Source organism: Zophobas morio, unplaced genomic scaffold (assembly GCF_036711695.1).
Source record: "Zophobas morio isolate AGI-343-1 ecotype UQ-CSIRO unplaced genomic scaffold, CSIRO_AGI_Zmor_V1 ptg000277l, whole genome shotgun sequence".
NCBI lineage: Eukaryota > Metazoa > Arthropoda > Insecta > Coleoptera > Tenebrionidae > Zophobas > Zophobas morio.
This window is the reverse complement of record NW_026972381.1, coordinates 179,511-193,808: the sequence shown is the minus strand read 5'-3', so window position 1 is coordinate 193,808 and position 14,298 is coordinate 179,511. Positions and strand designations below refer to the sequence as shown.

General features: G+C 18.8%; 1 protein-coding gene across 1 annotated transcript; it reads right to left on the bottom strand.

Moving 5' to 3' along the window:
• Positions 1-2,316: 2,316 nt before the first annotated feature.
• Positions 2,317-13,888, bottom strand: LOC135119641 (cyclin-dependent kinase 11B-like). Its single transcript, XM_064044032.1, has 13 exons — positions 13,795-13,888; positions 12,188-12,353; positions 11,307-11,464; positions 10,981-11,071; positions 10,863-10,915; positions 10,100-10,161; positions 9,725-9,820; positions 9,466-9,565; positions 8,734-8,820; positions 8,601-8,681; positions 7,694-7,780; positions 5,790-5,906; positions 2,317-2,465 (listed from the first exon to the last, which is right to left on the bottom strand). Coding segments are annotated over exons 2-13 (1,083 nt in total). The 5' UTR covers positions 12,190-12,353; positions 13,795-13,888.
• Between the last annotated feature and the right edge of the window lie 410 nt (positions 13,889-14,298).

The window sequence follows — 14,298 nt, the reverse complement described above, 5'->3', positions numbered from 1 at the left end:
TGTTTATTTCATTGGTGTAGTTATTTTTATATCTACCACTTATTGATGACGATTTGTATGTTTCAATTAAAGGATATAAAAATTTAAGTTCTTCTTATAGGTGTTTACTTTAGCACAATATAAAAAAAAACCAGAAAAGGAAGAAAACAAAAACTTCGAGATTACTGAAAAAGGCGAAAATTAAACCAATTACAGACAAAAATGTTAATTAATGAACATCACTTGTTCGGTCTCAATTTAATATTAAAATAAACCAAATAAAGAAACAATCTAACATTTGAAATACAAATTACCAATATATTTCGTTATTGTGTTTTTATATAAATAAAAAAATTAATAGAGCTAATAAAAATATAAAAAAGTAAGAAAATAAAATTTTCATATATAATAAACAAATAAAAAAAGTTTAAGATTTAAAAAAAGAAAAATGAAAATTTTTTTGTATATAAAAAAAAATATGGATTAAATAAAATTTTATTAAAAACATTAAAAAGGTTTTGTAGTTTAAAAATAAATAAATGTTATTTAAAAGAAAAAACTTGTTTGTGTATATAATAAAAAAATTATAGAATTAACATAAAATAAAATTTTCATATATAACAAAAATATTAAAAAAAAAAAGTTCTAAGTTTAATAATGAATAATTGTAATAACTTATAGAAACTTTTTTGGTATATAAAATAAAAAATTATAAATTAAATAATATAAATTAAATTTTCATAAGCAATAAAAATTAAAAAAAAAATTGTAGTTACAAAATAACTAATATTACAGAAAAACCTTTTTGTGTATAGAACGTAAAAGTATCGGAGTTACAAATTAATAAAGAGAATAAAAAGTAAGTAAATTGAATTTTTTTTTTCATTAATAATGAAGATAATATTAAAAGTTTTAGCGTTAAAAAAATAATTAAATGTTATATTTTGAAAAAACTTTTGTTTGTTGTATATGCAGTAAAAAAATTGATAGAATTGATATTTAATAAAAGAAATAAAAAATAATAATAAAAATTTTTATATACTTAGTTATTTCGATAAATGTAATATTATATAAAATAATATAATATAATATTAAATCAAATAATAATAAATACTGAAACATTAAAAATGTTTTGGTTTGTCCAAATAACGTAATAAGTAAAGAAATAATTATAATTATTATAATAAATATTTAAAAAAAAAACTAAATAAAATGAAAATAATAAAACAATCAAAACAAAATTTAATTATAAAACAATTATAAAAATTAAAAAATATAAAATTTATAGAAAAATAATAAATCTTCATTATAAAAAAATAAAATAAAGCAAAAAAAAGTGATATATATAATATAATTGAGAAGTAAAATTAATAAATATATAAATATAAATATAATATATTTAATTGGTGCGTTCCATTTAAATCAAAAGAAATAATGAAATTAATGAATATAATAAATATAAAAAAAAATTATTAAATGGAGATAAACATAAATAATATAATAAAAATTTAGAGAAAATATATACTAAAATTTATATATATATAAAAAATATAAAACATATAAAAAAATTAGTATATTATTAAAAAAGAAAAGTTATATAATATATAAAGAATTAATTCAACATAAAATAAAAATAACTTTTTTAATTGGTTTTCCATTTAAATCAAGATAAATAATAATAAAATAATATATTTTTCTTAATATCAATACAAAATTAACAGATGTAAAAATAAAAATGTTAATATAATAGGAATGCATTGGAAATTTTAAATAAAATAATAAAATTAAAAATATTATTTATAAGCAAGTAAAATAAATTAAAAGAAATTAAAAAAAATATATAAAAATTATAAAATTTATAGCAAATTTAGTAGATAGAATAATTACTAAACTTTATTAATATATTATTAATTTTAAATATAAAACTGAATAAGAAAAAGAAATATTAATTAATACTATAATATAAAAATATAAAACCAACAAAAATAGGATATTAGAAAATTATAAAAATATATATATAATAAAATGCGGTAAAAATAATTGAAAAATGTATAAAAGTTAAACATAAATTATAATAAAAATAAAAAATTATCAAAAAAAAGAGAAAATAAATGTAAACAACTTAAAAATTAAACAAAATACAATAAAATTTTTATAAAAATAAAAATTATTTAAACAATTTAGAAAATAAATGTAAACAAAATAAAAATAAAAAAAAACAAATAAAATTATAATAAATAAAAATTAGTTAAATACCAAAAATAAATATAAAAGAAATCATAATAAAACAAATAAAATAAAATTTAATATAACAAAATAAGTTATACAACAATAAATCTATTTATTCTTCGTTTGATTGGTGCCATATTCATCAACAGTAAATTCCGCCATCACGTCGTTAAGAGGATTATGCGGAGCGGGTGCGGGAATAGTGTCCAACTGCCTTCTTTCGCCTTTCGAGCGCGCCGGAAAAGTCGGAAAAAGTGCTTAAAAATAATAGTAAGGAAGTATAATACAAACAGAATAAAAGTTTTAAATATAAATAAATAAAAATTATTAATATTAAAATTTAAAAATATAAAAAAATATTAATCACTAATAAAATAATAAAAAATTGATAAAGCTATAAACATGAGAGTAATGAAAGTGATGAAAATATCAAATAAAAGAAAAAAATCTAAAACTAATTTATAATTTAAAAAAAAAATAAAAAGTTTTATGAAGAACTATTATTATAAAATTTTTTATAAATATAAGTAGTAAATAACTGAATGATGTAAACAAAAAATTTTTAAAAATAATAAAAAACTTAAAGAAGTGACGGAAGTAAAAAAATAATAAACTTATTAATATAATAAAAAAAGCATTAAACTTTAAAGGAAATATTTATGAAAAAAGTTTAATAAAAGAAAACGCTTGAAATAAATAAGAAAAATTTTATTATTATAAAAAAAGGAAATTCAAAAGTAAATATATATATATATGTTATATGATAATTTTTATTTTAAAAATATAAATATAAATGAATATTTAAAAAAATAAATAAGTTGTACTACTGTAAAAGTATACTACAAAAAAAATATTATATGTTTAAATAAAAATAAAAACTCAAATTCAAAGTAAAAATTATTATTCTATATACAAATTTTAATTAAAAAAATTAAATATAAAAAATAAAAAATCTTGTACTACAGTTAAAAAATATTATAAAGAGAATATTAAAAAAAAACGTTAATAAATAAAAAAAATAAAAAAAAATTCATTATATAAATTTAAAAACTCAAAAGTAAAAATTATTACATTAAATAAGAAAAATAATAAAATATTTAAAAAAATAAAAAGTGGTTATAATATAACATAAAACAAAACATTCTCTACTGCAAATAAAAATATTATAAAGACAATAAAAAACATAAAAAAAATAAAAAATTTATTCTAAGAAAATAATATTAATAAGAAATTAAGTATATTTATTAAAAATAAATATAAATAATAAAATATTAATAATAAAAATAATAAAAGTTTGAATATATTCTAATAAAACTATTATAAAATATTTAAATAATTTTGTTTCAAGTAAAAAGTAGTTATAAAAAATTAAGTATATTTACTATAAAGACATATAAATAAAAAAATATTAATAAAAAATACTAAATAAAAAAATTAAGTAAAGTTTACATACATTTTAATAAAACTTCTACAAAATATATTAATTATATAAACTTTATTTAGAAATAATTTTAGAGACAAAAAAAATTAAACAAGTTACATAATTCACTTCTTTTATTATATTATAAAAAACTAAAATAAACTTTTTAATAATATAAACCAATTTTTAAAATTAATTTTATTAATAATAAAAAAAATTTTCAAAATATAAACATAAAAAATATAAAAAAAAATAAATTTAAAAAGTTAGCAAAACTATTAATCAATTAAAATATAATAAAATTTAAAAAAAAAATAACTTTTTTATACCATTTCTAAATAATAATTAAACAACCTATAGAAAAATAATAAAATAATAATTATAAAAAAATTATATAATATAAAGAAATATTCAGCACTTAATTAATAAACATAAAGAAGTTTTATACTACTTTAAAAATTGTATAATAAAAATTATTGTAATAAGGGTTTATAAAAAAATTAATATTAAAATCACGTAAAGTCTGTTCCCTTTGTACTATTATTAGTTATAATGACTAATTACTAATATAATAAAAATAATAATATATACTACTTTTAATATATATATAAATAAAGTTTTTAATAAAATTAATAAAAAATATTTAATTATTAAGTACAAATAAAAATTTTTTAAAGTTTAAAAAAAAAAATTAATATAAAAATAAAATAATATTAAAGACTTTTACAAGAATATAAAAAAATTTAGCGTAAATTTAAAACTACTTTAGAAGTCAATCTAATAATTAAATTTTTAAATAAAATTTATTAAATTCAATATTAATTCTATACGTTAAAAATAAATATATAAAAAACTTATTAAGAAAAAATTTATGTCAATAAAAATAATAAATAAAAATTATAAATCTTTAGATTTAAATAAAAATGAAAAGAAATTTTAGCAAAAATTGGATACTACTATAAAAGTAAATCTTATAATAATATTTATTTAGTATTAATTTTATACTTTAAAAAAAATACTAAATATAATTTTACTTACCATAATAAAATTTATAAACTAACAAAAATAATAAATAAAATTTATGATACAAATAATAATAATAAAAAGCATAAACTTTATACTACTTTTACATATGTCTTGAAAAAAACTAATCAAAGTATTAATAATATTAATAAATTTAATATTAATTTTGAGTTAAATAATTTCTTTACATAAAATTAGAAAATTAAAAATTACATAAAGCCTGTTATTCTCTATTACTGTTATTATTTTATAATTATCGTTAAAATTAATTAAATTAAGCATAAAAATTTCATATTACTTCAATAGTATATTTAATGAAAATATTTTAACATAAAAATATAAAAAAAAATTGTTTAGCACCTAAAAATAAATTAGATAATTAGAAAAACTATTGAGATGTCTAATAAAGAAAAATTATATAGTTAAAAATATTAAATAAATAAAAAAAATATATATACAAAAAAGAAACTACTTAATACTAATATTAAAAAAAATATTATAATACCAGATATGTTTATATATATGCCATAAATAAAAAGTTATATATAAAAAATTAATAAATAAAAAAAATAAAATAATAATATCAGTAAAAAAAAAATTAATATAAACAAAAAATACTTTAAATATTAAAAAAGTTTTATAATATTATCATAGAAATAAAAAAATTATATTGTACGGTCCATTATTTTTATTAACTGAATATTAAAAATTTAAAAAATTTAAAAGAAACAAGAAATTTACTGCATTAAGAACAAATATTAATGAAATAATTATTTCAATATAAAAAAAATATTTTACCGCTATATATAAATTTTTATAACTAAAAAAAAATAAAGTTTATAAAAAGTTAATTTATTGCTTTAAGCAATAATGTTATATAAATATTCTAGTATAGTTTAAAAAATTTTTTTTTATTAACTATAAAAAATAAAAATTTAAAAAATTAAAAGAAAAAACATTTAATGCTTTAAGGAAAAAATTTTAATTAATAAAATATTTTAAATAAAAAAAGGAACACAATACAGTTAAAATTTTTTATTAACAAAAAAAAAGTTTACTGCTTTAAATATTATAAGTAAATATTTTAATAAAAAAATATAATAAAATAATAATAATATTTTTTGTATATAAAAATAACCAGAACTTGAGGGTTTTGGATGTTGTTTAAAAAAAAAGTGCCCTAACGCTTCGCTTGCGGATATGCGAGTTTTCGGGTTGTAGCATAAAAAACTTTTAAGAAGATTTATGCCAGACTCTAACAAAATAAATAAAAATAAAAAAGTAATTATAAAAATATAAATTTAATAATAAATAAAAAAAATTTAATCATATATAAAATAGAAATTATCTTCTATAATAAATTTTTTTTGAATAAAAATTTTAATATTATTTTTTCTATAATATTAGTAATTAAAAAAATCTTGTTTATTATTGTTAAGTAACAATTATTATAAAAAAACTTAAAAATAATATAAACTAAAAAAATTAATCATAAAAAAATAAAAAATAAAATAAGCAAAAGTATAAATGAATAAATAAAATTGACAACAACTTTTATATTAACATCAATTCGTTAGAAAAAGAAATATAAAAATAAAAATATAAAAAAATTCTAAATCAAATTTTATTATTATTATATATATTATATAAAATAAAGATTTTATTATTATTATTTTCTCAATAATATTAATAACAAAAATTTTATGTTTATTATTAGTACTTTATTTTTTAAAAAAAACTTATATTAATATTAATTCGTTAGTAAAATTAATATAAAAAAATAAATATTATATTTTTGTTATTACTATTTATATCATTATCAATCAAAAATCATCACGAATCTTTTGTATTATTATTTTCTTGCTGAAAATATATAAACAACTAAAATAAGAAAGTGATAATAAAGTTTTTGTAAATTTACTAATAATATATTTTAATAAATATAGAAAACTTTTAGACTATAATTATTTTATAAATAATTATCATAATACAAATTTATAAGATACAGAAGTTTATTAAATTAAAAATAACGAAAACTTTTTTGCGTTATCCTCATAAACTTTCAGTGGATATAAAAAATTTTATAGTGATAATTTTCCAGTAACAAAACTAATAATAAATAAAAAATAATTTGTATTTACTAGATAATTTCTGTATAAACTTCTTTTATTAATAGTAGTATAATAAATATAATTAATTTGTATTATAAGTAAAAATAAAATAAATTATGTTATATTTTTTATAGTTTACTATTTTATAACTAATAAAATAAATAATAATGATTATTATATTCAGAACTTCGTTTAAAAAAGTTTATAAAAATTTTTATTAATTAAAAATATATTAATATATATAACAAAAATTTTATAGCTTTTGCATGTTTTATTATTATTATAAACTTATTTTATGTATATAAAAAATTATTTTATTAATTTATTAAAAAAGTCATCATGAAAATAATTAGTTTCTTAAAAAATAGTAATGATAACCATTTGTTTATTATTAAATCATTCATTATAACCATAATAAAAGTACACAATAAGTATATAAATATTTCTATAAACTTGAAAAAGTAAAAAACTTATAAACTACAAAGTTTTCTTTTTGTAAAGTTTACTAATAAGAAAACTCGAAACTATACAATACATTGAGCACGTATCTAACGGGAAAAAATCGGCTGTGTAATGCCACGTGTCTACTCATAATATTCAATAAAGCATAAATACTTATAAAGCAAGCAAGAAAGTTGAAAAAATATACTTGAAAAAAAATAAATGCATATTTAAATAAGATAATATTAATAGTTCATTACTTATAAATAATATCTTTTTTTAAAAGTCTTAAAAGGTATATTAATACTTATACATAAGTGAAATACTAAATTAGTAATGAAGTTGTAATATTATTAGTAATAATAAAAAATTAATACTTTTCAAAATTTTTAATTCCGTAACTATTTACGATCCAAAAAAATAAAATAATAGAAATTATTTAAAAAAACTTGAAAGAAAGTGGTCATAAAAAATCATATAAAAAGCAAACCGGACATGAAGTGGAACTTCTCTTTTAATAAAGCATAACGATCCAATGAATACCGCCCAAATTTGATCATTTTCGCATTCGGAAGTTCTTAATAAAAATAATAAAAATAAATAATAGATTTTAATTTGTACAATGAAATATATAAGCAATTAGACCCGTTAAGACCGATACTAAATTAACTAGGATATTCTAAAAATAGTAATAAAACTAGTTATAACAGTATTTGGAGTCAACATGCGGCTACACGGGTAGCTTAAAAACAGAAATCGGTGTGTACGCGCCGAGTGTTTTTTTTATACGTAAAAAATCATGAGAGTCTAAAGAAGTTAATGGAGTTAAAATATACCAAAAGCTTCATAAAAGGTACCCGATAACAGGTGTTATAAAAATATCAGAATTCATAAACAAAAAACTACCAAAGCATTCATACGTGGATAAATACAGAAAGCAAAAAGATGGCAAATTGGATCCAAAAAAAACATTAAACCTCATAATTGTGTGCAATTCCGACGAAAGGATGCAAATAAACAAAAAGCTATACATAATTACACATTTAAGCATACAGAATGACAACATTAAAAAGATAACTAATTAGAGCAAGTTTAATAAAATGGCAACAAAAGGTACGAAATTAACCAAAAACCACCAAAGGCTAGAAGTTGCAGCAATTAAGCACTTGGAATAATGATAATAAAAGACACAAGAAAGCTTCTAAGCACTAACTAAATATATTACTATAGTAAAATTGTAAGTTGGCGAGTATAAATTACCAAAAGTAATAAATCTACCAATATTATAAAGAAAGCTTATATTGACCCAAAGAAACAAACTGAAACAAATACATATACAATGAAGCAAATTAGGATACAAAGCGGCAAGTAAACGTTTAATGCGATAATTAACGAACTGTCATAATCTGGCCAATCTCTTTGCGACGGTCGGCCAAGAAGAGTGAAGATATGATCAAGCTGAGCCACTTCAGAAGTTCCTGTTTAGCAAAAAAAATAAAGGTATGCCAAAAAAAAACTTGGAGAAGAAACCTTTTAAAAGAACTTTATTTAACAAAAGTTCACTAAATATACAACCAACAGACCACAAATCAACGGCCGTTGAATACATTTTTTCCCCTACAATAGTAGTAATAATAATATAATCAATAAGAATAATAAGAATGTAGTTAAAGTCAGTAGATGATAAAGTTTTAAAACGAACACGAATATATGAAATTATAAATTTATTATTAATATCTTATATATCCAAAAAAATAAGGAAATATGAAAACAGAACATTTGGAGATTTAAAAGCAAATACTTATAAACAAAAGCCAACCAATGTATTTCAATTTATCTATATTTTTATTGTTCATATAACTCTCTCAATACCAATAAAAATTATGTAGGAATAGACGCCAACAATTTAAACTTCAATATTAAATAAGAAAAAAAAGTGTCACTTCCATTGCTTAATAATATTTTTTAGCAAAAATGTAAGAAGGAAAAACAATATCCAACATTTGCTGTAGCAAGGAGAAGTATGAATAGAAAAAAAGGTATTCAATATTATCATGTATATTTCTTATTTATTAAATTAGATGATTTTATTTGTTTATTACATACATAACAAATTTTTTATTATCATTTTCAAAAAAACATTCAGCTTCACTAAAAAAACTTTAGTAGAATAAATAAAAAGTTATTTATAATTTATTAAGTAAATTTTTTTTATAAGGTTACAATACGTTTGCGAGGGAAAAGCATATAAATATAGCAAACCCAATAAAAGTTCAGGGCAGCGATACCAGAGCGTAACAACCAATGGTGTGTACGGTTTTAACGGATCGCCGTACTCCCGAGCTAATCCAAAGTCGCCGATCTGATTATAGTAATAGTAATAATAATAATAATAATAATAATAATAATAATAATAATAATAATAATAATAATAATAATAATAATAATAATAATAATAATAATAATAATAATAATAATAATAATAATAATAATAATAATAATAATAATAATAATAATAAACCTTAAGAACGCCGTTATTGCTCAGTAAAAGATTTGAAGGTTTTAAGTCTCGATGAAGAATCCAATTTTTGTGCATGTGCTCGACTCCTCTAAGCAGCTAAAGTTACCATTATTATTATTGTAAGAGTTAATTTTTTTAATTATATAAGTATTATTATTATAATTATTAATATAAATAAAATTATCTTTACTATTGTTATTAGTTTATTATTATTATTACTATTGTAAGTATATAAATAATTTTCTTTACTATTGCAATTATCATTATTATTAGTATAAATGTAATTTAATGGTTTATTATAATTATTATTATTTGCAAGTTCGCAAAAACCAACAAGATTACGTAAAGTATCTGTTAATAATAATTAAAATATACGTGCATAAGTAGCATTTTTGTTTCGGACAACTTAAAGGGTTCCTTCATGGAACTCATTAAAGCTAAAGTTTAAAATGAAATAATAATAATAATAATAGTAATAAACTACAAAATAATAGAATAACACGTAAAAATAATTATAATAACTAATAGAAGTATAGAATAGCATTAAGTAAGAAAAAATTTGTTTTAGTATTTTATATAAAATAGTAACTAAAAAATTATAAAAAAATTGATAAAAAATTAAATTAAAAGTAATAATAATAATAATAATAATAAAGTAGACAAAAATAGATAAGTAAAAACTAAATAATGTAATTATAAAAGTTGACAAATATTATATTATAGGAAATATTTTTATTAAGCACAATTATAAATTTTATTTTCAGGAAAAAAGACACAATACTTATTAAGATAAAAAAAGTTAGAAAAACTTTATTAAGGCGCTATTAACATAATTCTGCAATGTAGAGAAATGATAATTATATTAAAATCTAATTCCCTAATATAAAAATGTTGGTGTGAAAAAGCCAATCATAGTATTTACTAAAATTCACAAAACTGAGCATTCCATGTGATTAAAAAATCGTTAAAAAAAATTTAAATAGACATAAAACTTTTCATATAAAAGCATTTTTTATTATAATATTCACTACTAAAAAATCGTTGTAAATAATGAAATAAAATCCTTAAAATACTTTTTATACAAAAATTATAAATCTTCACTAAAAACAATTTTTTAAAACCAATCATATATCAATACCTTTAAGGTCATGCTCAACATAATCCATAACAATATAAATATCGTCCATACCGCTAAGCGAAGTTCATATAAGTAATATTCTGGTCTACTAATAATAGTTTATGTTTTCTTTATAAACCTGCCGACTACAATTTCTCTAACATTAACAATATTCGGATGTTTGCATCTCAATAAACAGTTAATCTCTCGAAGAGAAGTTATAGGAAAACCTTCAAATAATAATTAATATATTAATAGTGTATGATAATACAATTATTTACATGTATATATTAAAAATTTGTATGTTTCTTATTTATTTCAATAACAGTAAAGCGCCTATATTAATAATTATAAAACAGTCAACTCGGCTATAACAAAGCCCACTCAAAAAAGTGAAGTCAGCCCAATAGTGAGTTGCTAGCGAAAAAAAAAAGAAGGACGACTGTTAACAAATAAATACTCCACCTTCTTTTTCTTTTTCCATTTTCAACCTTTTCAAGGCCACAATCGCACTAGTAAGTTTATCTTTTGCGCGGTAAACTACTCCGTATTGGCCTTCGTCAATGCGATTCAGGCGCTCGTAATTGTGTACATCCCGGCAGCCCTCAGTAGCTGGAAAGTACCTTCAAATGATTATTACTATAAAAAATAAAAAATGTATAATTTATTTAATAATTTAACTTAGTAAAAAATAATTCTTTGAAACTTAAAAAAATTTCTAGTTTTCTACTCGTATAAATATAACCACAACTTTACAATGAATTCTTTAAAACATTTCTTAATGTTATAATTCTACCTACTTTTGAAAAGGTTACAACTTCAAATCAATTATATTGATTTTTATAAAACCACATGTGGAGTTTTTTAAATACCAACAGCGAGAAAAAAATAAATTAATAGTAATTGAAAACTAATTATTATTTACCGACAGCTCTTCAAATAATATGCAATAACAATTTGCGTATAGTTACCGAAAACGTCAAGTATATAATAGTACACACGGCAGCTCATTTCTTTTTTCTGCAATTACGAAACAAAGCGCGCCCTGGCTAGTCAACAAAGTACATGCTTGAAAAATAGTGAACGATCATTACTATAATTACTTTTTCCCAACGTATTGCCCTTATTATAGTTCTGAAAGCATGAAAAGAACCGCGCTCTGGCTAGTCAAGAAAGTATGTGCTTAAAGAATATTGTATGACTAATACTATAAACTACATTTTTACAAAGTGTTGCTCTTAATACCTTTTCCATGCAAACGCAAAGAGAGCACTGCCCACGGGCTGGTATACAAACCACGTGCAGCTTCGTGCTTAAAAAAATAGTGAATAATTATTGTATGTTACATTTTTATAACGTTTTCCTTTTGTTCAGTGCCGTTTGGCGTTTTAGTTTCAATGTTTGGAGTTTTTGAATCTTCTTCATCTTCAGGTGAAAGAGCAGTCACAGCCTCTTCGAAGATATCAATAACATCCTTTTCTTGAAAAACTAAACTTTCTTTTTTTTCAAGCTCTAATAATAATATTAAGAGTTGTATAGTTAAACAAAATTATTTAATATAAATTTATAAATAATTTAATTTCTTCACAAATATTTTTATTTAAAAAGAATAACGTTTTTTTGCTGTTAAAAGACGATAACATTATATTATAATGGATGAGAAATTTATAATAAAGAAGTTTGTATAAAGAACTTCTCACAAGAAAATAAAGAAACGACGTAAATCACACAAACGTTTGCTCTTTACTGTGCTACTAAGAAAAATTACATTTCAAACTTTCTGAGTTCGTGTGTGTTAAGGATATTTATTGTGATTTATAAAATATAATTAATATATTTTAGGCATATTATTACCAGCGTGGGAGTGCTTAAAAAAATGCTAATTGAAAAGTTGTTTGCTTATTCCAAAGCGTATTATTAATAATGTAATGGTAATAATAAAAGTAATAAATAGTAATAACATATATTTATTTTAATGCCAATAACAAGTAATATGTATGCGTCCCCATAAAGCTATGTTAACTTGATTTAGACAATTATTAATCTTTAGATCTATAAATAAAAAAGGTAACGCTTTAAACTATTTTTCTACTACATCTACAGACAACGCAAACAAACTTCTTTTAGAAGTTATAAAATAATAAGTTAAATATTAATATTTGAAAAAAAATTTATTAATAAAAAAAAATCAGAGCTGTAAAAAATGCTAAACTAAAACATTAAGAATATAATTTTAAAGATGAAAAGTAATACAAAAGTAAATTTACTAACCTTGAATATTTAATAATTATAAGTCCAATATAATTATTAAAAAAATTAATTTTATAATAAATTTAAAAATTGTTTAAAACAAACTTCATATTAGTAATATGAGTTGTCGTATTATTTAATAAATTGGAAAAGTAATAGGAAAATATTAAAGTAAAAAACCAATATAATTAGAAATTAAATTTTTTTTTAATTATAGGCAATTTTAATAACTGTACAAGTTATTATACTACTTTTCAACATATAATTGAACATATAATATATTAAACAATATTTATAAAACTAAAACTTTACTAAGTGTAACTGAGAATAAAAGAATTCCTAAGACTATTATATTAAAGTTATAATGAAAAGTTATTTAAACAATATCGGACAATTTAATAGATAGTAGCAGAAGTTATATCTTAAAAAAAGCTTATTATTATAATAAAAACGAAAATTTCAAATTTAGTTATGAAATTTAACCAATATTAATAACTATAATAGCTATATAAAATATTTAGTATTATACAACATAATATTATAATAAATAATCTTCTAACAAACAAACTTAAGTAAATTTTTATAGAAATTTAAAAAGATATTTAAATAAGATGTCATCTATAATTAGTATTACTTATAATTTTAAATATTCCGAGCTGAGAAAAAGTTAGTCACGAATCACATATTATATTAACAAAACTACTCTCTTCCAAGTCCTCCTCGTCAGAAACTTCGGCCCATTTGGGTTTCTTTATGGTAGCATTCTCTTCTATTGATAGATGCAAAGAGCAATCCTTCAAACTACTATCCACAGTTTCATCTTTGTTCTTTGTCCTTTCAAAAAGGGTAGATTTTTCTAAATTTCCTTCAAGTTTTTGGAATAGAATATCTGGAGAAACAGGTAACTCTTTGGAATTAAGATTAGATTCTTCGTTGCTAACGTTTAATAAAAATCCACAAGAGCTAGTACAAGAGTCTTGAGATTGAACTTCGAGAGGAGAAAGTTCAATTTTTTTTTCTATTTTTTCAGTAGCCTCTTCTTGGTCCGAACTTTTTAATTCTTTAACTTCAGTATTATTAGAAACAACCACCTCGGTATGGTTATTTTTGGTTTTTGTAGCCTCTTTTAAACTCCCCGGAGGAAGTGTAGTAAGCTGCTCCGACTTTGAAATAAGTTGAGCTTTATGAAATTTTTCTTGTAATAGAC